General features: G+C 36.4%; 2 protein-coding genes across 3 annotated transcripts; one reads left to right on the top strand and one right to left on the bottom strand.

The window, feature by feature from the left end:
* The first annotated feature begins 582 nt into the window (after positions 1 to 582).
* On the top strand, positions 583 to 13,557 carry LOC113495055 (proton-coupled folate transporter-like). Of its 2 annotated transcripts, none has more exons than XM_026873639.1 (8): positions 583 to 719; positions 847 to 983; positions 4,178 to 4,438; positions 9,646 to 9,820; positions 9,889 to 10,066; positions 11,014 to 11,392; positions 12,095 to 12,335; positions 12,994 to 13,557. In XM_026873639.1, exons 2-8 carry the CDS (start codon positions 851 to 853, stop codon positions 13,049 to 13,051), a joined length of 1,425 nt encoding a protein of 474 aa, XP_026729440.1. In that variant the 5' UTR covers positions 583 to 719; positions 847 to 850; the 3' UTR covers positions 13,052 to 13,557. The 2 variants fall into 2 exon arrangements, with proteins under 2 accessions (XP_026729440.1, XP_026729450.1); XM_026873649.1 differs by having other exon boundaries at positions 583 to 755.
* Positions 13,558 to 15,659: 2,102 nt separating this feature from the next.
* On the bottom strand, positions 15,660 to 26,566 carry LOC113495046 (ATP-dependent RNA helicase vasa). The gene is made up of 14 exons (XM_026873627.1): positions 26,427 to 26,566; positions 25,397 to 25,436; positions 24,896 to 24,992; positions 24,480 to 24,611; positions 19,693 to 19,940; positions 19,428 to 19,613; positions 19,237 to 19,323; positions 18,988 to 19,125; positions 18,622 to 18,798; positions 18,348 to 18,543; positions 18,071 to 18,268; positions 17,818 to 17,948; positions 17,394 to 17,519; positions 15,660 to 16,778 (listed from the first exon to the last, which is right to left on the bottom strand). Exons 2-14 carry the CDS (start codon positions 25,430 to 25,432, stop codon positions 16,719 to 16,721), a joined length of 1,812 nt encoding a protein of 603 aa, XP_026729428.1. The 5' UTR covers positions 25,433 to 25,436; positions 26,427 to 26,566; the 3' UTR covers positions 15,660 to 16,718.
* Between the last annotated feature and the right edge of the window lie 57 nt (positions 26,567 to 26,623).

Genomic DNA, 26,623 nt, shown 5'->3' with positions numbered 1-26,623 from the left:
CTTTTACTTTTAAGGCGTAACCTCATGGTCGCTCGTCGCTCGCGATCTGATCACGTGACACCATTTTAAATTTCCCGCGTCTCGAAAAAGCGTCAAAATATGGTCGCAGGAAAGGTAGTGACAAAGCTGAAAATGTTGAGCTACGGCCTTTTGCAGTCGCTCGTTAGCAGCGACAAATCTGGTAATGTGATATGTAGTGATAAAGCTCAAAATGTTGAGCTTTGTCGCTGGAAAAAAAGATCATAATACACTATAGAATAAAGAAAAGAAAAGAAAAAAATAAGCGGTCGAGACAAGTCGATTTCAATTACATAAAAGTGGTGCTGCAAACGGTCTCTAAATTAATTCCCGTAAATAGTGGAATCGGGCAAGGTAAATACTTTAAAACATTTCTTAAATAATAGTAAAAGTATGGACACAATGTACGTTTAAACCATAATTTTGTTTTCTTATTGTACAGCTTCACGAATATTATTATAATAGTAAATATTTGTTTTTATCGATATTTTTTACAGCTTGCAACTTCTCTTAATTTCTTGTGACATTGTCTGAGCCTATGCCGCGAATGTCAAAAAGAAAAACTTCAAACCACTTAATGTGGGAGTGAAGTTTGCACGTAATGACTTAAATACTGTTTCGCAGTTTGATTTGTTTCAGTTAATTAATTATTATTTGTTTTTGTAACCACGAAATATTATAATTGCTAAGCAATAATTTGTGTAAGTGAAGTTCAGTTCAAACGTCGAAGTTACTTCGTAATTATTATTTCTTAACTAAATATTATCTTGCAAAGATAAAAAAAAAATTGGCAGTGATCTAATCCTTTGTTTTTTATAATTATTTTAGTAAAATGGCACAGGATGACGAACGGCTATCTGAAAATAATGAGGCTGTTAATACGATTAGCGAAATACCGGCAAAACGTTTTGGTTTGACAATGGAATTCCCTACGTTTATCATTATGATGGGAATGTCATTAGCTGGTGAGTGAATTTTTTTCGCGCCTAGGCAGTAATAAGTCTACAGTTACTATATGATACTTCATCAAATCAATGTACTTCAGACAGTTACACAGTTAAAAGCATGCGGAAGTTGGTGTAAACAGACAATGCATGCATAATTGATTAATTACTGTCTCAGACATACTTTGTTGTATTAAAACACCAGGTAAGACTTGATTCTCCTTAAATCATCTTAGTAGGCATACATGTCTGAAAAAAGGTTCATTTAAATCAACAGAACTTTAAAGTGACATTTTGAATTTTAGTCTACATATTATTTATTCCTCAAATCATATCTTTATTTGCTCAAAATATGGTAAAATAGAAGAAATCAGCTATGTTGTTTCATCTAAATAAACAGAAAAAAAATATGTTCATGCTAAAACAATTCAGAAAGTTTATTAAAAACAGTTTATGTGCAAACAGCACTACATATTGAATTACAAATATCATGATAGATACAGGTACTAGACAGACATTCCAATTTCAATGATAAAAATACTCATCTTACACAACCAGGGTCTCTTAAATACATGGTATAATATTAATATAGCAAGTATATTATTTAACAAAATGTTTACCATAATATTTCCTGGTGTTTGTAATGTATGTCAAGTTTAACACTGATAAATGCTTCGAACCAGCTGCATAGTCTATAACAAGTGTATGAGGCATTCAAAATAAATACAGAATATCTAGCTTCATTTGTAATGATAAAATAGTAAATGGTCTACTTATCTGTTCGTATGGTTATAAACAAAATGATGTCCTACAAAACATTATCTGACAAAAACATAATTTGATACATTAATAATATGTATTTTGATTATACATTACAAATTATAAGGAAGCCATATCTGTTTTATTTTTTACAAACAAATTAAATACTAAACTACCTACTTCGTGTTAGTTATCTATGGCTGAATAACATACTGTTGTTAAACATACTGATAAGGACCATGAGGCTATAAAGTTCTTTTTGAAACCAGGGTTAACCATATATAGTGTTTCAATAGTAATTATTCTTTCAAATATGGTTTTGCCATTCGCCCATGTTTCCCTGGATCTGTACTAGTGTAGACAGGATGCATCCAGGAGAGGAAGTTTCATTGTTAGTATGGGTTCCAAAACATAGTCTTGCGGCGTGGGTTTGACGTAAACGTATCCAATGCCACCATAGTGAATAAAAACTCCTTGCGGCGCACTCGCTTTCCATCGCAATCAACCAGCGAACTTAGAGCCGCCATACACGGGCCGCTCGAGCAGTTGCTCAGTGATCAACATACACGGATCGCTCTTGCAGTCAGAGTCAACAGCTCGTAGCTGCTATTTATAACCACCCGAAGCAGTTGCAACTGCTTGAGCGGTTCGTGTATTGCGAATTACTATTTTGTATTGAAACTGCAGATGACGCAACGGCGACCGCTTAAAGCACTGTCTGCTTGAAGCAGTCCGTCTATGACGCCTGGCGGCTCTTAATCGCATGTTTTAAAAACACTGTTGGTATATCTGAAAACTCCGGATTTTGTTCCACGTTTCACGCATTTTGTTCTGATTGACAAATTTTGAAGGTGGTATCCCTATTTTTAAATTTATCCCATTCGCGTCAGTTTATTCTGAAAATTTTACGTGAGCAAACACAATCATAAAATATGTAATTAAAATTATACTCTTTTGTAAAACAACTAAAAACCAATGTAAAACAAAATAGAAGATGACCAAATCAAATATATTAATCGTTTATTTATTTAATACTAGCTTTTCGCCCGCGGCTTCGCCAGCGTCGAGGTCGGTTATATGGCGTTTCCAAGAGATCTCTTCAAAAGTCCGGGATAAAAACTATCCTATGGTCTTTCTCAAGGTCAACTCTGTATCTGTACCAAATTTCATTAAAATCAGTTCAGTGGTTTAGACGTGAAAGCGTAACAGACAGATAGACAGACACAGTTACTTTCGCATTTATAATATTAGTAGGGATTATGTTTGTAGTAAGTACGTGAGTACCAATGGAGTCATCAATACCATTTAAAATCTAGCCATCATAAAATAAATGTATGGGTGATAGAGAGATTTAACCAGTATTTGTATTCGGACCATAGTTAGCGCAACTAGACAAGTGTGTCGATTTCACGGAATTCTAAGGCCATGATATTCCTTGAATGAAACGTACACGGTATAGTTGGAAATGGTATAGGTAGGTACCTACTCATAATATTAGTAAATGGTGGAGTAGAAACACCTTTGGAGTTCTTAGTGACCAACAGACAAACTATGTCGATAGTTTTGTTTGGCATTCCACCAGATTTAATGTTTTTATCATGTACCTTTTTAATAAATAAAAATAGTGTTTCTTTACTAGTGTTGCGCGCCACTTCCTACGAGTAATTAAAGATATAAGTTAGGAAATCCGTTTTTTTTAAGAGACGCATCTTTTCTGTATCTCCAACAGTTGTGTCACATAATTCATTACTGCTCGCTGAGATTAGTGCGTTAAGCAGACAAACAAACTGTTCTGCTTTGTAATAGGTACTAGTATAGATATTTACATCACTAATCCTACATCCATGTAAAAAATAACAACAGACACAGACCTACGAGTTCTTAATGCTGGATACCCTCGAATTGCATACATATTTATCGATTTTCCTTGAAATTATGTGTCAATCTGAGCATTTCCCTTATTTTTTTTTCAGATCAGACATAAATAATACTAAAACCAAGCGATCACTGGTATGACTTATAAATACGTAGATAGTTTTCAATTATTGTTCAATTTTATTCGTAGTAAAAATATGCTTTGTTGTAGTTAAATCTATCTTAGCTGTTTAATTAAGTGGATATTATCAATAAATAAACTACTAACAACTAATACATAAACTTTCTAACGACTTACACGGGGTGTATTATTTTCATTCGCCTTATTTTCATATCAAGAAGTATTTTAATTAGGTATCTGCAATGCTTGGATACGACCGATGATTTTTATCATCGAAATATTTAGCTATACTTCTTTTCCGCGCGGTGAACTATTTTCCGACCGACTTCAGAAAAACAAGGACGTTATCATATCGTTTTTTTTTTATTCCTAGTTGATCACACCGACATACTACCAAACTTTCAAATAACATTCAAAATGATTTGTATATACCGTGTTACAACCGTACAATTATTTTCAGGTACTGCAATCAGCAATATAATATTGTACCGGACATGCGTCCATTCTCTGCACTACCCAGAAGACGAATGCAGATTATTTCTATCAATAGACAAGAAGAATACGACTAATCATTTAGAGGGGGAAGTACAGAAGTATGCGACGTTGGTCTCGACTGTGAGAGGTGTGATCGAGGCGTTGGTGCCAGCTTTCCTGTCTTTCTTCCTAGGAGTTTGGTCTGATAGTCATGGACGGAAACCTTTAATTGTTTGGCCCATTTTCGGTAAGTTAATTGATGTTTCTTTACGATGTAACCTAACTACCAGTAACTGAACAGCCGTGGATTATGTTTTTCGGTGTCTACGTGAAAAGTAGCCGTTGACCAGCTATGTCGAAAGTTAGATAGCATCTACTAGGCAATAGGGTTGCTTTGGTAAAAAATCATTTCAAAAATGTACCATTTAAATAACAGTGTCATAGTAAGCTCTTCTCCTAAATTTGATCATAATTTTGTTAAAACAACAGCTGTAAAGTTGGATAATGAGCATCATTTCTAGCGTAATGTCAAATACCAACTGAAAATAGAATATCTTAAGTTTTGTACTGTTATTTGGGATGTAATGAGGTGAATGACGACATCTTTTTGAATGCTTTTAACGATACACATAAATATCTCCAGTTTTTAAACTGATTCTATCCGAAGACCATACTTTGTCGTTAACTTTCAGTATATTTATCAACAATAAAATAAACAAATGGCTACATATAAACAATATGTATCTGTATGTTACATTATCTGCTGTTTGGATAAAAATTGCAAGACACAATAATTATAAAGATGTGTGCAGCTGTTTAACAATAAACACTTCTTTGATCTTCAAAAAGGAGAATCTTTTGTTCTATTTTTTTTTCTAAAGTACTTCACTGTACAATGTGATTTACCTAACGGGACCAAATCTGCGGCCCTGCTTCCTAAATTAGATTGGTTCTTGATTTTGATTGTCTCCAAAAGGATGCATAAAACCTAACTACGATCGAGTAGCTATCCAGTAGTAGCTATCTGTGTCGTTTGCCGTCTGTCGAGCGTAGTTTTAACTCGTGGCCTTCTCCGAAAAAGGCGCAAATCACGGGTCTACCAACTCAATCTCAATTCGATTTTAAACAAAACTCGATGCGGTTGACAGTAAGCTTACTAGTACCGAGTACCGATCGTCGCGTTACATGTATTTAATTACCGGCATATCCTGACAGATCATTATTCAATAACTGACACTATCGTATTTATTTATTATACTTATTTTTTTCTTATAAAATGAACCAAACCTTATACATTAAAGACATGTATAATAACGCCAATAAAATCACTCAAAGAAACCAAAAGAAATATTTTTATAATACCGCATATTGTATCTATGAAGGAAAACTGCATCTAATAACCAATATCAGTTGATTCTCGTGGAGAAAAACAAAGTAAGCCAAGGATGATGGCATTGGTGGCATTAGCTTAGTACCATTTATGTCTCCATTAATACCCTGTAGACTATATTGGCTTCAAATCGATTAATTGTTCGATTAGGCAGGTTGCACCTCGGTCCACTTGAAGACCATCAAACTTATTCGTCGGCTAATGCCAAATCCATATGATGTTCCGTTCCGTTCTTCATACCTGTAGATATCAGTTAACAGCCCGATGTCTGTTGTTATTTCGCGAGCGTTATGCGCGGAGTAGTCAGAAAATAATTCAGATTGGTCAGCTGTGTTTGTTTGGAGTGCACTACCAATCTGACAGTCGTTCGATAGAGGTCTGCAGGCGGCAAGGGTTCTAATTAAACCAGCTCTATCCTAGCAATAGTTTTCTACGTAGACTCAGTATAACAAAAATTGGTCCAAAATTTTGTTTGGAGATATGGATGTAGGTATGTTTGTTTATCTTCCTGCTAGTACATATAAAATCCTCATTTCAAAATATAGGTATGTGCTGTTTGTCCTATTATGGACCAGCTTATTTCGATTCATTTACAAGGCACAAAAAAGTGACATTGACTTTGGCTTGACGTTGGAAAGGTCACACTGATTACAACGCAGTTGCATAAAAAACCGAGTTGTTTTGAATGTCTTTTTTCGGACGACTTATGTTTACCTGTCACGAACAAGCTTACCAAATAGTTTTTTCTTTATTTTCTACTGACACTGATAATAAATTCGTGGTTTATTTTTCAAATTGTACCGAATTACATTATTTTGATATTTTTATTATTGCCATTAAAATATTTTTGGAAACAATTTAACCTTTTTAGTCAAACTTATTATTAATTTTCCGTACACCTGCATGTAGTCCAGGGGTGTCCCCGTTCAAGATAAAGATGATAAAATTAATCATACCATAATCAGATAAGTTTTTACTTTTTATTTATTTTGGCTGGTTGAGTCATTGTCCTGTTTTTGCGATAGGTAAATAAATAATCATTAAACAGCACAAGACAATTAAGGTTGTTTACGGTTAAAAACACCTGTTAAAGCACAGGTTCATTCCAGCTTGGAAAAAGGGTTTTGTAGATTCCACGAAAATCAGTATGAAGCAGATATCCGGTTTTTGTGCACTATCACATTTATTCTGTAAGTAGGATATATCATCACTTTTACATGTCTTCTTATTTTTTTTTTGAGAACGCTGGAGTCGACATTTCCTATCTGACTACCCTGAGAAGAAATGTCGAAACAAACTCAAGGGGTCACAGTCTCTTTTAAAGTCCGGACAATTTCAATGCGAATAGATATGTATAAACCAAAGCACGGTATTTTTGGACTGGCCTTTTGAAGAAAGTACCAGATCGATCTGAGCAAGGGAAAAAACAAATAATCTCACTCAAATCGCCAGTTTGAGAAACTACAATTAACATATACCTGCATAAAGTTTATACTTACAATAAAATAAAATAAAAGCAAAAAAGATTGAAAAATAAAAAAATAAAATTAATAATTCGGTAAACATTATATGCAAAAGCACAAAATATGTCAAAAATTGTATAAATGTATATGCAAAAGCACAAAACATGTCATCAATTAATTAAAACGTATCATATGCAAAATGCAAAACACATGTCAGCATGCAGAAGATAACCGGGCAGCAATAGACAGCTCTATTAGCGATCAGCTCAATCCCATGCGTTTTTATCAGTAAGATAGTCAGATATCTTGTAATATCCTTTTTTGGATAACTTAGCTTTGACATATACTTTAAACTTCTTAATAGGTAATTTACGAACGTCAATGGGAAGTTTATTGTAAAAGCGTATACATTGACCCATGAACGAGTTGCTAATTCTGTGGAGACGAGTGGAGTGAACAGCCAAATTATGTTTGTTTCTAGTGTTCAAGGAATGTACATCAGACATTTTTACAAATTCAGGCTCGTTTTTGTGAACATACATTAAATTTTCAAGTATATACTGTGATGTTACAGTCAGAATGTTTATTTCCTTGAATTTCTCTCGGAGAGAAACTCTTGGCCCTAAGCCGTAAATCGCGCGAATGGCTCTTTTTTGCAAGACGAATATTGAATTAATATCGGTACAGCTGCCCCAGAGGAGAATGCCGTACGTCATTAAGCTATGAAAGTAACTAAAATAAACTATTCTGGCTGTATCCACATCAGTTATCTGTCGGATTTTTTTCACAGCATATGCGGCTGAACTTAATCTTCCAGACAACTTTTCAATATGTGGGCCCCACTGCAATTTGGCATCAACAGTTATGCCAAGAAAAACAGTTGACTCAACAGGGTCCAACTCTACTCCGTTTAGTTGAACATTGGTATCTAGTTGCCTCACATTAGGCGTTGAAAATTTTATCAATTTGGTTTTAGCCGAATTCAAAAGTAGATTATTTACATTAAACCAATGGACAACCTTCGAAAGTGCATTGTTCACTTCATCGAAATTTAGAAGTTGACGTTTAATTTTAAACACAAGTGAGGTGTCATCTGCAAATAACAATTTTTTGTGATTTTCCCTTATATGAAAAGGTAATTGACAGTCACTTCAATATTGCACATTATGTGTTTGGTCATAAAGTTAATTATTCTGGACTCTGTTGCTCTATTCTCCTGATTATTAATATTCAACTGCAAATGCTAAGAAATATAGTCTGCTATAATGGAAGGCTGCTTGTTGCCTTTTTCACATACCATCATAAAGGCACTCCGAACATTCTAATAACGATAAGCGTGTATACTAGCGATTTTTCCTCGTCAGTAGTTATTCAAGGACGTACAATAAAAAAAGAACTGTTATTTTGACGCTGTTAGTCAGAGAATATAGTTTTATACACTACATATAAGACCTACATACAAGGTTTTTGTTTTCTGGGGTAAACCCACGCCGAGAGCATGACGAGGGGATATGTCGGTCCCAAGCCAGAGCCACAAAATCAGCGATCGAAATATTAGTCTAACGTATGTGTTATTTTTTGAACAAGGAGGAAGTTGTTCAGTTTTCTGCAAGTAATATGCTGGAAAGTCGACGATTTTCTGATTATGAATTACTGTTGCCGCTATAACAGAGATGGTTTAAAAAAACGACCGACGATTTAAAAAGAGAATTCCTCACTTGTTTCGCTGGAGCTTTCACAAACGACCGGGATCGCCACACTCGGGACGATCATTCGTGGATCACACGAAATGCTAGGCCTACGCGAGGATCGGACCTGCGACGCCTGCCGCACAGTCGCTTCAGCGTGGCAAATTCAACCACTTATTAGTGTATTCAATGATTTTTACGGTCATAAATTTGTTGAGGGCAAGTAAACTCTCAAATTTACATGTAACTCAAACGATTTTTATTCTCGGAGAATAGAATTAATACAATTAATGAAATCTATATTTAGCATTTCATAAGATAACAAAAGCTGTATCGTTAGAGCTATATGTATAATCGTTACTGGGCTGGATAAAGTTACATTTTATTGAAATATTTAGTCTGATGGTTGCAAGTCTTTATCTGCAAAAACGCGACTATAGACTTTGTTATAAATATACACAATTAAACACAATACGCAACACGCATTCGCTATTGTGTGTCATAGCTTACGTTATCAGTCTGAAGTTATATTGCCTTTTACCTATAAATAATCCCAAAACGAATGCCTTATTACGTACTACTTACGTATGAAAAATAATCTAAAATGACTCATAAAAATCTGATCTCTCCCGCGTCATTTGATAATTGTCTACTCTTATAGTTTTACTACTTTAAATAATAGACGAAATAATTCTCCGGAATGCCTTTTATAACTAATTGCATTATGTAGAACTAAACTGAATCGTAACATCATATGCCATCGTTTTTTCCTGAAGTAATCCTCTTTGATTTCTCCACTCTGTAGAACCTTTCGCTCACGAGTCTTAAACCTTTCCATATGTTGGTTATAAGAAAACTTATATCAAACTGCTTATAGTGCAGCTATTTTAAAGGCACATTTTATTATTTACAGGTATAACAATATCGTCGGGCATGATGGTCGTCTACAGTTTGATGAATAGTCTGGGCCCCTGGTGGTACATTTTAGCCGTCATACCATACTCCCTCTGCGGTGGATTCACAATTATGTTCACCGGCGCCTTCTGCTACCTAAGTGACATCACCACGACTAAGAACAGATCTATTAGGTAATATAAATGTGAGTATTCCTTTATTCCTTATTTGTCATATTTTTTTTATTCCGATTATTTTTCAGGATGATAATGTTGGAAGTGGCTGTGGGCTGTGGCAGTGTGGTAGGGTCCCTACTGAGCCCATACGCCCTGAGAGTCTTTGGGAATGTCTATCTTTTGTTGATAGTTACAACTCTGAATGTCATAGCATATGTATTTACAAACGTGTATTTAAGAGAGTCGTTGACAGGAGCCTTGCAGGTAATAGGTTTTTTTTTTACTTTTTTTTTGTGTGTAATGTCTAAGATCTATTTATAGTTTAAACAAGATGAGATGAAATTGCCGACTTTTACTATTTCGAAATACAAAAATAATTTAACAATATTTCGTACCGGATAAAGGCGCAAAATAAAAAAGTTCAATTTACTATCTTAATTTAAAAATAGTTCACGCTATCATTATCCTGGTTATTTTTACCGCGTCAACTTCTAGTTCTTCATTTTTGTTTTACGTAAAATTACAAGTGTGGAATTACAACGTGAAAGCTATTTTTTACCCTACTGACTGTTTTAAAAAGAGCTGAGAAATCCCTACATTACAGTATCTATTCAAATGGCCTTCTAGGTTCACGTCACGAACGTTAGCGTGCCTGTATTGTACAATCCAACTATCATCAGTAGTACCTAAGCTCGTAATTAAATATTGATTATTATGTTTTTTTAGTCTGACTCACATTGTAAATTGAGATACACGATTATTAAACTGGTAACAAGTATAAATCATAAGTCCCTACGTATATTGAAGCATACTATAATGCTTGAAATATTGGTTGTTGTTTAATCGATAATACCTAGCTGCTATCAGACAATGACGCACCCGTAATCTAGAATACGGCATCTGTTAGAACACAGGTGTGATGAGGATAAAAATTAACAAATAAAAACAAAGCTGTCGGGTTTAAAATCGAAATTCACGTGGGTTTTTTTATGTTATTGGCACATATCACAGAAGTAGTCGGCCTTTCTGCAATGTAGGTACACTATTCCTTCGGATTTCGAAAACCGAAAAGACATTTAGAGAGTAATAATTTAAGCACGAAACACCACAAATTTCGATCATAAGAGTTAACTATTCTCTGCCATTTCTTAAGCAGAGTTTGGTACTTGTGGCGAAAAACAAATTTCAGCATCCCAATTTCTTTGTTCCAGGGTGGCTTAACAACGGTTTTAGATTTCTTGCTAGTCAAAGAGATGGTCCGAGAGTGTTTCAAACGACGTCCGAACAATGGACGATCACAAATACTCCTACTGATCATAGCCAACAGTCTATCGATATTCATCCTCTATGGAACTGTGTCCTTGGAGTACATGTTCACGAGAGCGAAGCTGCACTGGACCATGAAGGACTTTACGCAGTTCTCTGGCCTGAGTACTTTGATAAGTTTCATAGGATCCGGTTTCGTAATTGTGGTACTTCATAGGCTTTTGAAAATAAGTGATTTGGCAATTTCAAACCTAGCCTACATATCTGTCATCGCTGAATTTCTAATCAGAACTTTTGCCACCGCTTCTTGGCATATGTACTTGGGTAAGCTAATATTTTTATAGTCTTCATAATGAAGTCATAATTAGTGTGTGGTGTAGGCCTGTCAATAAATCAAATAAGTTCGTCCAATTCTAATATTCTGCGGTTAAGCAATTGTTTACTTATTTGGATTCGCTGTATCCAACTGTTAAATATGAGTACCTATTGATTTAATTATATACACAAGTAAATTATTATTCATTCATTAGCGAGTACATTTCGGAACTGTACGTTATTTGTGTGGACAAAAATATATGAATGCATAAATGAATATATTACAACGAAAGTTCTTAGTCATTTTACATATGTTGTCGTATATCACGTGAGGTAAGGAAAAACTGTACACTTTCGGTGGGCAGTATTTTCAGGCACCAACTCCTCAGACATCATTATTGACGAATTCATAGATTACCTACATAGTTTTTAATATTATGTAGGTATTTATAAAGGCCTTGCATTTCGATATCAACGCAGGCCAAGTTACAATGTAATGTAATTTCCAAAAATATATTTATGTACTTTTTAAATTATGTGACCCCACTGACAAAACTTGAAGGAAAACATCGTCTAGGTTCCAAATAATGGAATTTATAATCGTCCACCTGCGAGTTGGATCAATGCTCAAACCTACCTTATACGAGAAGACGCCTGTGCCCAGCGGGCACGTAAATAGACTGGTTTTAATTATTATGTATTCATTTTCAGGCGCCAGTATCGCTTCTTTCAAAGGTCTATCAGCTCCATTAATCCGGGCCTTCTTGACAAAAATCCTGCCAGTTGTGGATATTGCGAAAGTATTTGCCTTGATGTCTGCTGTTGAAGGCCTATGCCCGTTGCTATCACCCCTTATATACAATTCGTTATATCAGGTTACTTTAGACGTATTTCCTGGTGCTATTTATTTGCTCAGCGCAGCAATAACGGCGACCAGCGTCGTTTGCGTCACGTAAGTAAATTTTGTAATTTAAAAAACTTATTAGGTACTGTCAATTATTTGTTTACGTTGTTGTTCTTATTGTTTACGATAAATACGCGTGAGTAAATTATTATCAAGTAAATAACATGGTATCCCTGGCCAGAGGTATTCGAATGATTGCTGTTGTATTTGTAGTAGCTGTTTTAGCGACTTATGAGAATAATCCACATCATAATTGACACATGCAATAATACACTATCGGTCTGTTTTGATACATAGACTTTCAGGCTCTCACTCATATCCTCATGCTTGTAAAAGGGAACTTCGATTACGTGAATCGTTTGCGTCGTGGATACATTACCTTAGCAATCTCCTACTAACACAGGCAACAGCAAAATCTTTTCGAATCATTGTTTATCACTTGTAAATATCTTAAATTCTTATCTAAAGCGTTTAATACCTAAATCATGCACATAAAAACACAAGATTAGGTATGACTCAACCAAAAACCGCAACTAAAATAATATTGTTGTCCTTCGCGTGATGCAATGTCGGGTATTAACATCAAACTAAATTTGTTTTTATTTTCTCAATATAAGCGACATTACATAAAAAAACGTCTTTCGAATTTATTATCCAGTTTTTTTGTTTTAATGATTATATTATGATCTCGTTGCTTTTATTTCAGAATGGTGCAATACTATAGATGGAACGTATCTTCGCCGTATCAACCTTTGTCGGCTTGATACTGAATTGCACGCGTAAAGGCAATATCCATACTACGTGCCTGTGTTATTTATGGCTACTTAAAGACAAACAATAAAGGAACTTGCAATACGATACTTAAATTGTTTAAGAGTTAATTGAATCAAAAATGTATGTGATATGTAGAAATAAGTAGTGATAAAAGCTAGAATAAGTTTTCTAGGAAATATGATTTAAGTAATACGCTGGTACGTATTTGCTATTTTTTTCGCCAAAAGTGCCTAATTTTAAACTAAAGTAAGAAATTAGTACACGATCTAAAATATTAAATAAGTACATTGTCAATGTGTATATTTTTTTACTTATTGCAGTTGAATGAATTTACTATACTTGGTAGATGTACAATAGTATTTGGTTTGTTATTTTTACGTATTGGTTTTATGCAATACGATGTGATCGTATATATTGTACCATAGCACATTTATTTATGGTACTATTGCTATACAGTGAGGTTTTGTATTACTAAATAATAAAGTATGTGAAACTATTTCAGTTTATTATTAACGTGCCTTCATGTCAGCTCAATGATATTTCTAAAGAGAAAACCAAATAACGTTGCTTTGTCATGTATGACTGAAGGCGTGTGCTATCGATTAACATCAGCTTCACACTTGTCAGCAAGTTTTTCTACAATTTGAGAACCTGCACCGCATTCGAAGCACCCTAGCGTACAGTGTGGCCGCTAATATTCTTTGATTAGGTTCTATGTATTTTTTTTTTTTTTTTAAATCATTTATTCATATATAACTTTACATTGCATTTACAAGATTACTCGCCAAGCTATGTCGCTTGTTGGCGAGACACGCTCATTACAACACAACATTATGCGTATTATTAGCACTTTAAAACATTTGTTAAAAACACATCTATAATATATATTTATATAATATTATATATACTTATATCTATCTATGTTACTACATCTCACTAGTACTAGGGTCAGCTTCGCTAAGCAAAAAGCCCTTCAGCTTAACTTTTAACTTATATTTACTTATTTTAGGTTCAGTTCTTAGTATTTCTATATTGTTAAATATTTTAGGGACTAAATATTCAGTCATTCTCTCTCCGTAATAGTTGTTTATTTTTGGTTTTATTAGTTTTCCTTGTACAACGTTCCTAGTGTTGTATATATTTTCAGTTTTTATTTTGTATGTATCTGTATAATAATGTTCTATGGCTATTAAAAAAATAGTTTTTACATCTATTGGTAATATATTACATATAGGATATAGTTTTTCATATTCTTTATTGCACTTTTTTTTAATTTTAGCACTAACTAAATATTTAATGAGCCTTGTTTGAATACATTTTATATCTCGTATATATGTTATAAACGTGCGTCCATATACACTAAGACCATAACTAATTATAGAATCTGCCAGAGCATAGTAGACCATCCTCATCGTATTTTTGTTAATTACTTTTTTAAGTTGGTAAAAATTGGTAAGGACCGGTCTAAGCTTATTACATACATCATTTACATGAGACTTCCAGCTGAAATGTTTGTCGACATTTAAGCCTAAGTATTTATATGTGGTGACTGATTGTATGTTGACACAATTGCAATTTGCTTTATTTCTATGAAGACAGTCATATGTATGCCCTATTATACCTATGCTGCTGTCATCAGCGGCCTTAGCACGGTTATTATACGGTGAGTATATATGCATGTACTTGGTTTTTTGAATATTTAAGATTATACCGTTGTCATGTGCCCATTGCGTTATTCTTTCAAAGTCGGATTGAATACTCTCCTGGGCCTCGGTCAGATCTTTCGACGCATACAATAGGCACATGTCATCGGCATACATATACACGCGACATCTGCTTACAACGTTAATTACACTATTCACATGCATTATATAGCCTACTGGTCCGAACACTGATCCGGTCGGCACACCCATGTCAACAGGAGCCTCCTCCCCCGCTACTCCGTTTACTACAGTACGAATCTTTCTATTGGTAAGATAATTCTTGAACCATTCATTAGTGGGACCGCGAATGCCACAATCTTCCATTGCTTGTAGCAACACGTGATGGTCAAGCGTATCGAAGGCTTTCTTATAGTCTATAAATAATGCTATGAGCTGCTTACCTAAATTAAGACTCTCATTGACAAAGTCCGCAAACCGGGTCAGTGCTGTGGCTGTGCTGCGTTCTTTTCTAAAGCCGTGCTGAGCATCGGACAGTATGTTATTACGTTCCAAGAAAGTGTTTATTTGGCCAACAATTACTTTTTCAAATATTTTATCTATAACTGAAAGTATAGCAATAGGTCTATAGTTTACATATTCCATATGACTCCCCGACTTATATATCGGTCGAATTATTGCATATTTCAACCGGTCAGGATACACAGATTGAGTCATACACATATTGATGAAGTTTGCTAATATTGGGCTCAAAGTTTTACATAAATATTTTATATCCGTAACTCTTATTTTATCTATTCCTGGCGCTTTATATAAAGATAATGTATTTATTGTGTGCATAGACAAGAGAAAAAATGTAAATATATGTAATTTAGTTTCAAAAATGGAAAATTTAGACTTAGACAGAACAGGAAGGGTAAAAACCAAAAAACACCGATTATTATTTGGTATTTTTATTATTATTAACGTCTTACGTCTAATGAGTACTCCCTTGTACAAGGTTTGGTATGAATTGCTTACAATGTGTAATGTCAACCAAGGTAGTACTTTCGGGCTTGAATGAAATAGAACTCTATTTCGAGATTTTGTGAATATGTTTTACATTTGAACTGAAATATTTCGTATGGCATGGGTGACAAGTGAACCTATTCTACTTATAATAATAATCATCACAGATTACAATTTTATCCTTCTAAATTAGAATAGATCGGCTTTTGTACAGAAAACTAAGGTTTTATGACAAGTAGACCTCCTAAACACTTAGTGTAAGTAAACAATGATTTTAAAAATAATAATTTTGCATGCCCTTTGAACATTTAAGAGATTCAAAATTTTTACCAACCTGCATCTATGCAGTTGGAATTTCCTGTAAGGCGAATCTCAAGTTTATATTTACTTGAAGTTGAGTAATAAAATATTATGATATATCTATGCACTCGTAACTATTTTAAAATTTTAAGTGAGCAACTTTACATATAACATCACAGGTTAGCGACTGAGGTTAATTTTGTTCAAGTATTTCAAAATTTTGTAGCTACCTAGTATAGGTACTAAAGCAACGCAAGATAAACAAAAAACAAGTATTAAAATCTAGTAAAAAAATACGCAAAACTTAAGAACTAAACAATTAATGGAAGAATAATAACATAAGTACAACAAGATGATGTATGCGTTTCAACAGCAATGGAACTTATGCAAAATGTTATGTTGTGGTTAATCAATGCAACTTAAAATTAAATAGAACTATCTAAAATACTTGTCAATTAAGTTTACAGTCTTATGAGGCTTGGTAAATTAAGGAGAGTTACTATTCCTAAATTTAGGAACAAATTCGGTTTAGTCATTCACTTTGATATCTTCACTAGTCATAGTGAGCTGTCGCATAAGCACCACTGTCTTACATACGCGCACCACCAGTTGTAATAAAAAAAAACAAACAAATCATCACTGGAGTACTCGCAATCTGGCGAGGTTAATATCAAGAAGTCCCTTACATCTACCATTCTTCTTCAGGCTCCTGGCCTTGATCAGCAGCTGGCGCTGAATTGTTGAAATCCTGGAATTTATAATAATATGTTAATATTCTATGAACCTCGGTGATAGGCTGAATTGGCTACTTGACAGTTTTTGAAAAAGCATTATAGTATACAGTGATTGTTGACCTATAAACTGCTACATCAAACTTGTTTCATATTTTATTGTTACAACTTTCAAGTAGCCAATTGTTTGTATTGAATTGATTCTATAAACCTTTAGATGTGGTTTTTGTTACTACATCAATATGTTATTTTATTCTAGTCTACAGAAGTGTCATAAATTCTAATGTACTACCATTTTTGTTGTAAAATATCTGTCTTTTTTCTACCCTACAGCATTTCATGGTGCATGCACAACGAGCCTAAAAGCTGCTATAATAATAAATTTAGTTAAATAATAGAATTAAAATCTACTTAAAGCAAAATTACGCGCATATTGTATTTAATTAAGGTAATTCTTTGTGATTACTCACGTCTTCTCTCTTTAGTTTGCATAAAAATATATTTTTTATAATCAATTGTCTAAATCGTAAATAGGTTACATGTTTTATTACATGTGTAAATGAATTTGTGCGCCTGGCGTAGTTATTTTTTTTTCGAAATAGTTCATTAAGTTTGCAAGGAATGTTACTTACTCTTATGTCACTGCCACCATATTTGTTGCCTCTGTATGTGGCAGTGCCGCCTCCCTGTAGGAAGTCTGGGACTGGTTGCTCAGCTTGCCTCAGGATCTTTGCCAAATCCGCTGCTAATCCAATGTCCTGCAAGGAAAAATATTTCAAGTTTTAGATGTTTTCTTTTAAAACCAAGTTGGTAATGATAATAAACGGAAAACACCCCAATCAACCCATAGTAATCAATTGTTTGTTTCTGCTAAATATACCAAGATGTTTAAAATTGAAATACATAAAGGCCGTTCTGTTAATTATGTACCCATAATGGAAATAAAATTAAAATTAGAGAAGAGTGGTTTTAGATCCTGTTGTTCAAGGCCAACTACTGTTATAAATTATTTCAGTAATTATCATAATAATATGTAGATTTGGTATCATAACTTACTTGATCAGAATCATAGAACGAAACTGCTTTTCCTCTGTTTCCAACACGACCGGTTCTTCCAATTCTGTGTACATACTCGTCTATACTCTTTGGAAGATCGTAATTGACGACGATGTCCACATTCTTTATATCTGTTTGGATAAAATATAAATCATTATTGTTACATCGTAGCTATGATTAACAATAATAATTTAAGACATAATATTGTGGGGGTCTTTTTAAATTTGTGTATAAGAGCAAGTTATACAAGTACCTAGTCCTCTAGCGGCGACAGCGGTGGCAACAAGTATGAAGTGTCTTCCACTTTTGAAATTGTCGAGTGCTTCTTCGCGCTCTCTCTGCATACGGTCGCCGTGAATCGATGACGTCAACATCTGTTGCTCCGACAGCATGGCGGCTATGAAATCCGCATTACGTTTTGTCTCCACAAACACCAAGATACGCTTGCGATCTGGATTAAATAACAATTTGTGTATTAGATACTATTTTATGCTTAGCTATTAATGTTTCGTTTGTTAGATACAACTTACCATTTTCTTCAATCAGCTTCTTCAGTGTGGTTTGTTTTTCGTACTTGCTAACTTGGTGGAAAATTTGTTCGACGTCAGTGCTAGCTCCCCCTACAATACCGACGGCTACAAACAGGTAATTGTTAAGGAATCTGCCGGCTAAATGTTGGATGTCCTCGGGGAATGTTGCCGAAAACATCAGGGTTTGCCGGTCACTCTGCAAAAACAAGAACATGCAATCAATTCGAATACACCGATACAGAATTAAGAAAAACTTAAAAGTTTTTATACTTACAACAGGAACCATGGTAGGATGGTCCATCATCTTCTCGACGCTCGGTATGAAACCCATGTCCAGCATGCGGTCTGCTTCGTCAAGCACTACAAAACGGATGCCGTCGAACGACACGCGGTTGCGGTCCACGAAGTCGTGGAGGCGGCCAGGTGTTGCGACCAAGATGTGACATCCTCTCTGCGTTTTGTAATTGTTATTTTAGCACCAAAAATATCGGAAAAATGCCTTTAAAATATCTAGAAGTTAAGCCGCGAGGTCTCAATTGTAATAGATGATCATAAATCATGTTCACATAGAACAATTTGTACCTATGGTAAGTATGTCAGAAGCTTCAGCACATTTTACAGAATATTAAAAGGTACTTACAGAAATATTATCCCCCTGATGGCGCACTGCAGTTCCTCCGTAAGCTACAGCGATTTTTAAAACGGAACCATAAGAGAACTTTCTTGCTTCATTGAATATTTGTAGAGTCAGTTCACGAGTTGGAGATACTATTACAACCTAGCATACAACAAAAAACTTACATTGAAAATGACAATTAATGTAAATATTGTCAGTTTTAACAGAATATTCATAATTATGGTAGGGCATAATAATTTCTTAGTTAGTTACCTGTGGCTGGGCACAACCATTTGGTCCAACTATAAGCTCTCGCTGATCTTGAAGCAATGTGTTTATAATAGGCAGTAAGAATGCAGCCTGGAAGAGAAAAAAAATGTAAAGATTAAGAAATCATTAAGAAAACTTACATGAGGTTTGGGTAATAGAATAAAAAAAAATACATATTAAGAATATAGTATTACCGTTTTGCCTGAGCCAGTTTGTGCACAGCCCATAAGATCTCGGCCACCAATAATAATTGGAATGGCATGTTTTTGAATAGGTGTCGGTTTTTTGTACCCAGCCTTCAAAATGTTGTCCAACACAAACTTTCGTAAGTTTGCTGTTTCAAAGCTTTCAATGGCTCTGGGTGGGTTTTCGCCACTCACCTAAAGATAAAAAAAGAAACATTAGGACAAGAAGAAAAAAAGGCCACTTAACAATGGTGAGAAATGAAATATAACTCACTTTAACAGCAATGCAGTCAAATTTATCAAAGTTGATGCCGGAGCTAATGGTGCTGCTGAAGATGGTTTGCTCGTCATCGGTGGGCTCCGGCGGTACGTATGTGACTGGTGGCTTCTTGGGCTCGCCGTCCTCGCCGATCTCGGGCGCGTCGCCTCCGCCGCCGCTGCCGCCGCCTCGCCCGCCACCGCGACCGCCGCGACCACGACCTCGCCCGCGCTCGCCTCGATCACGTCTATCCTCGCCTTCGCCTATACAAGTTATAAGAAAACAATATGTATTGCGCAAAATAAATAAAAAGAATTTTCAGTAAAAATTATGACAGCATAACTCATTACTCTAGTTGATTACGTTTCTGCCAACTAATATAAAGAAAATCAGAACAAAAATTGACATGAATGAATCAGCATGAAACGGAAATGAAGCGCACGCGTCTACGATAAAGGTAGGTACGTACTAGCTGAGTGATTTTAATGTCAGAAAAAAACGAAGTTGTTACAAGAATACCTCTTGGCTTTTTAATAAAATGAACAGAAAACCTTTAACGTCTTAATCTTTATGGAGTCAAAATATTATGATATGTAGTAGCTTAGCAGACAATAAGATTTAGATTTTCAAACAAATTTTTTTATTTCAGTTTGTAGGTAAATATACGACTCGTGCGTAATGTGCATATCGCGCTTTTTACTACATAAGGTGGCGAGAGCTCGATCACAATTCAAACGTTACAAGGAAGCAAAGAATAACTACGGCAGTAAATACAGTTCAAAGCTAGTAGTAGGGTATTATCATATTTTTTCATGGGCGGAAAGAAAATTGATTAGCTTTCTAACGCCTTTAAATATGACGCATAACTGACAATTGACCGATGTCGCAATAAAATTACACGCAATCTTTTACATCTAGTGCATAAGTTACAGACTCCGATTTGTAAAATGCCGCAAGCGGTCTGTAAAATGTAATTTTGTAATATGGTGGACAGCATAAACGCCTAAAATTTGTAAATAATATGTTTATTCCTATTTTAATGCACTATTACAGTGTATTTCATCATGTCAGCCCATAGCAGTCCACTGCTGGACGTAGGCCTCTCCATAATTTCTCCAGCGCGACCGGTTCGTTGCCACCTGCATCCAACGGAACCCAGCGGTTTTAACCAGGTCGTCGGTCCATCTGGCAGGTGGCCGTCCCACACTGCGCTTGGTGGTACGTGGTCTCCACTCCAGAACTTTTCTGCCCCATCGGCCGTCCGATCTTCGCGCTATGTGGCCCGCCCATTGCCACTTCAGCTTGCTAATCCTACGGGCTATATCGGCGACTTTCGTTCGTCTACGGATCTCCTCATTTCTGATTCGATCCCGCAGAGAAATGCCGAGCATAGCCCTCTCCATAGCTCGCTGAGCGACTTTGAGCCTGTGGAAAAGTCCCTTCGTGAAGCACCACGTCTCAGAGCCGTAAGTCATCACTGGTAACACACACTGGTTGTACACCTTTGTTTTAAGGCACTGAGGTATTTTGGACGAGAAAACGTTGTGCAATTTACCGAACGCTGCCCAGCCGAGTTGGATCCGTCTACTGACCTCTCTCTCGAAGTTGTACTTACCTAACTGGACTGCCTGTCCTAGATAAATGTATTCGTGTACAACTTCAAGAGCACAGTTCTCAACAGTGACTGTGGTGGGTCTAACATGGACGTTGAACATAATTTTAGTTTTTTCCATGTTCATTTTGAGACCCACTTGTTGTGATACTCTGTTGAGGTCTCCGAGCATTTGCCCTAGTTCTTCCAGCGATTCTGCCATGACCACGATGTCGTCGGCAAACCGAAGGTGAGTGATGTATTCGCCATTTATATTAATGCCTCGTCCTTTCCATTCCAGAAGCTTGAAGGAATCCTCTAGAGCAGCTGTGAACAGTTTCGGAGATATGACATCTCCCTGTCGTACTCCTCTTTTTAAAGGGATTTCCTTCGTGCAATGCTCCTGTACTCGGACTGACATGGTGGCGTTACTATACAAACACTTCAACACTTCGACGTACCGATAGTCAATACGGCACCGCTGGAGAGACCTAAGGACTGCCCAAATTTCGACGGAATCGAAGGCTTTCTCATAGTCCACAAACGCCAAGCAAAGTGGCCGATTATACTCTTCGGTCTTCTGTATAACCTGCCGCAGCGTATGTATGTGGTCTATGGTACTATAGCCTTTTCGGAAACCGGCTTGTTCGGTAGGCTGGAAGTCATCGAGCCTGCGTTCAAGACGATTCGTGATAACTCTCGAAAACAACTTATAGACGTGACTCAGCAGTGTTATGGGCCTGTAGTTCTTCAACAAGGTCTTGTCACCTTTCTTGAAGAAAAGTACCACAACACCCCCGTTCCACGCCTCCGGCGTTCTGCCCTCGAGCAAGGTGGAACTAAAAAGCTTCTGAAGGACTTTCAGTACCGGCAATCCGCCCGCTTTCAGAAGCTCTGTGGTGATTCCATCTTTGCCCGGCGCCTTGTTGTTTTTAAGCTGCTTGAGAGCTATCCTAATCTCGTACAGGCTGATGTCCGGGATGTCTTCGGTGTAGTGTCGGGTTAGCTTGGCTCTTGGGTCTCCCTCCGAGCCAGGTGGCTCAACTGAGACCGAGGTATACAACTGTCCATAGAACCTCTCTATCTCCCGTAGTATCTCTGACTTATCAGACGTTACGCGTCCATCCTCTGTCTTCAGCTTCGTCAGCTGGCTTTGCCCAATAGACATGTCTCTTGAAAAGACTTTGGAGCCTTGGTTCCGCTCAATCGTCTCCTTAATATGCTGTGTATTAAAGGAGCGAATATCGCGTCGCAAGGACTTTGAGATCTGTCTATTGAGCTGCCTATATGACTCTGCGTCCTCAGAAGTTTGGAGCGTCATAGTACGTCGACTAGCCATGAGATTCCGGGTGTGGTCGGATAGTTTTTGAGGTTTATTTTTACGGTTGGGCTTGAAATACTTAGCCCCAATCGTACGGACAGTGTCTACCAGCCTGCTATTCAAATCGTCCACCGATGCGCAGCTGTCTAGCCATTCGAAGCGATTTGCTAATTCGAGTTGAAAGTTCTCGGGGTTTTCGATATGTGCAATAGACGGTCGGAGCGTAGACTTCATCAGACGCGATCTTTCGAGTTGAACATTGATATTCAATGTGCCTCTCACAATGCGGTGATCGCTTCCGGTTTTAACCATATTGATCACAGAGACATCATTGAATATCTGTTTTTTGTTGCTCATGATGAAGTCTATCTCATTTTTGGTCAAACCGTCGGGACTCATCCAGGTCCATTTCCTGTGAGGCGGCTTCTGGAAAAAAGAATTCATCATATAGAGTCCTTCTTTTTCCAGAAAGTCGGCCAGCCTCTGTCCCCTGGAGTTCCTCTGCCCATAACCAAATTGCCCCACTTTCAATTCACCATCACTTCTACAGCCCAGCCTTGCATTGAAATCTCCCATAACAACAGTATATTGTGTTTTGGTGTTGTGTATGGCTCTACTTACGTCCTCATACACAGCTTCCACCTCATCATCAGAATGTGTACTTGTAGGGGCGTAGACCTGTATGACCTTCAGCGAATACCGCTTGGATATTCTGAGTATAAGGTACGCTACCCTGTTCGACACACTTCCGATGGACACAATGTTGTTCTTGAGAGACTTGTGGACGATGAACCCGACACCACCTTGGGACTTTCTGTCTCCTTCCCGGAAGTAGAACAAGTGACCGGACTGTAAGGTTATCGTATCCTCACCCTCTCTACGGATTTCCGACAAACCTATTACGTCCCAACACAACTTGCTCAATACTTCTTCCAGTTCAACCAGTTTCTCGTCTGTCCTCAAAGTGCGCACGTTATGTGTTACCAGGGCCAGTGGTCGGTTGGGGTGGTAGCCTGGCGTCTGCCGGAGATTCTTAGCACCCCCTGCCCCACCGTTTATCTGGCTGCTACCGTGGCCAGGACTAGTGGGGCTGCCGGGGACTAGGGGCCTGGTTCCTGGTGCGTTCTTCATGGAGGTATTTAGCCTACTGGTGCCACGCTGGCTAGACGGGTTGGCACAGGGTTTCTTTCGAGTTTTCCTTCTCTGACCTTGATTCCGTTGGCACATTATCTACATATTTGGCCAATGTATCCCTTAGTCGCCTTTTACGACACCCACGGGAAGATAAGGGACAGTCCTATTCTTAGCCGGGACTGCACGGAGTAAACAGTGTAAGAGTAACAGTGTATTTAGTATTTTTTAAGTAGCGCCCTGTAACTAACCTTTTTGAATCATTTCAGCCATTTAAAGAAACGCTATAATTTGTTGAATATGTAATTCGCATATAATTACCAAATAGAGGGAATCCGACTTTGAGATTTATTCAACAGTCATAATAACCTAAGTAATTGAATGGTTTATATTTTTTTTTTCTCTAGCCCACAGTGTCCCACTGCTGGGCAAAGGCTTCCCCCAAATCCTTCCACGACTCTCTATTCTGGGCCGCACGGAACCAGCCTGCGCGGCAAGCGTTAAGGTCGTCTCGCCACCGCTTCCTAGGTCGCCCACGACGAATGGTTTATATGTACAAGTTAAATATTAAAATGACATCAATCACTTATTTACACGACAGTTTTATAGAACGTATTTAGAATTTCTTTAAACAAACAGCAGAATACGGATGTACTCATATCTTCTTACAAATAAAAACAATGTGTTAAAATTCATTCGAACCTTCCCTGAATAACTTCGCTTGACGTTACTACCTAAACAACATGTGTTTGAACTCACCATTTTCATAATCCCTTGGTTCTCTGCTACCTGTTCCACCATTACGGAACCCACGGCCTCCTCCCCGCCCGCCTCTACCGCCGCGCCCGCGCCTCTCTCCAAAACCGTTGCTGCCCTTATCCACTTCATAATCTAAACATGAACATGCAGACCTTAGAACTTATAATTATAAGTAGTAACATGATATCTTTGGTGTGAGCTCAAGCTGTGTATAACCAACAAGGCTCATTTGTAACACTTAAGTGGTAAAGCCATAAGTGTATGAAGTGTTGTAGTCAAGAATGCTGATACCTTGAAAAATGAGTTAGCTAAGTTTCAAGTTTTGTTATGTTGCAATTTTATTAGTACTAAATACAGCAATAAAAAATGGGAGAAGTGATAAGTCAGATTATCAGGACTTGCAAATTAATTATTACCATTTTCATCAAATGACTGGAATCCTCTTCCTCTCGAAAGACTGTGCCCTTGATCAACATTTGAGTCGTAGTTGTTAAGTGCAGGAGATTGTACTACCTAAAAAATAAAAGTTATTCTATCTTTTGTCAAAAGCTAACAAGTATCATGTACATCACTAGAGCCCAAAAATCTTGTGCATTTTAACTAAGACATTATTCAAATTATACAAATGCAATTAGATTTTAATTCTCTAGATGATACTGTAAGTAAACTAGGCTATTATTATTTTTGATTCATTATGGTACTAAGAGCATGTGATGATGAGCAGAATTGTCACTCATCTTGGGTTTAGCAGCACCATTGGATACTAATAAGCATTATCATAAATGTATAAACAATAATTCTCATTGTTGTTGACATACATTTATTCCTCAGGTGTTAATAGCAACAAGTCAGCTCAATTGGCCATATACCATTTAAAACCCTAAAATTTTGAATATGACTATACGCTAAATACTTACCACATCACCGACACCATCATCCCAATCATCATCCATGTTTCTAAACAGAAAAATAAAATGTATAATAATGCTCAGTAGTAATAGATTTATGGCTACTGGACTTAGCTCAGCAAAATGGTTCGCTACTGTTGTATAAAATCTATTTACAAAATTTAGCTGAATTTGGGGCGACTAACATGAATATTGACATTCCTAATTTCCTACCTATATTTCCTTTTTTATAGCATATTAAAGAACAATTAATTTGAAAGATACTCTATCTAAGTAACCAAGGATTCACAAGTCACACTTTGCTCTACAGAGGTGATCCTTTTCACATGTATAGTAACTTAACGTTATGAGCTAAGAATAATTCATAACAGTTTTTTAAGAGACTTATACAACTTCTACAATTTTAATCAGTATCAATACTTATTAAACTTGTATTTCATAGCATTTGATCTTGTTTGTGTATGAGTATGTTATCTACATTTTCCTATCCATCAAAATTGAAATAACACAATAGCAAAAACATTACAGTCAACTAAAAAACCTAAAAAGTAATTTATTTTAATCGAAACCACCAAACTTAACCGAAAATCACTTGGTAACAAAAAGTAATAGGTACCTACAAGCAGCCATGCCATCAACAAAATGGTGCAGGTAACTAGAAACTAACAAGAATTACGAAAATGCAACTAAGTCAATAATAAACATAATAAATCTTTCAACATAAACACAATCAATAGTTGTACAGGCTAATAATTGAAAAGTTTATCTACCTACATGAAACAGAATACCTACCCACCTAAGTGGTTTGAAACTTGCCTTAGATTTCGATTCGATATTAGTACAAATGAATAAAAGGAAAATATAGACCAAATAAATTTGTTTCCAACAATTTATCGCAGAAAAAAACTTTCAGTCACAAAAATTTGAAAATTTGCTACAACCGGCACCGGCATTTGTCAACTATTTGCACGTGTTTAGAGCAAATATGCGCATTCCAGTAAATATTTGTTCAGTAACAATAACTATTTTGAAATCTTACCTTCTTTGAAATTTATATGAAGTATTTGCGTAGTATTTATAAATGTGAACAGCGTCACATAGAACAAAGACAGCAGCCGCCAATAACGCTAGCAATGGCGGAAGAAGATAATGGAAAATGGAATCGGATTCAGTACGTTGACATAGACAATATATACAAAGAGTTGCCACAAGACCAACGTAGTTCTTCAGTTTAGG

The sequence above is a fragment of the Trichoplusia ni genome, chromosome 1 (genome assembly GCF_003590095.1).
Source record: "Trichoplusia ni isolate ovarian cell line Hi5 chromosome 1, tn1, whole genome shotgun sequence".
Classification (NCBI taxonomy): domain Eukaryota; kingdom Metazoa; phylum Arthropoda; class Insecta; order Lepidoptera; family Noctuidae; genus Trichoplusia; species Trichoplusia ni.
This window is presented reverse-complemented; position numbering and strand designations above follow the sequence as displayed.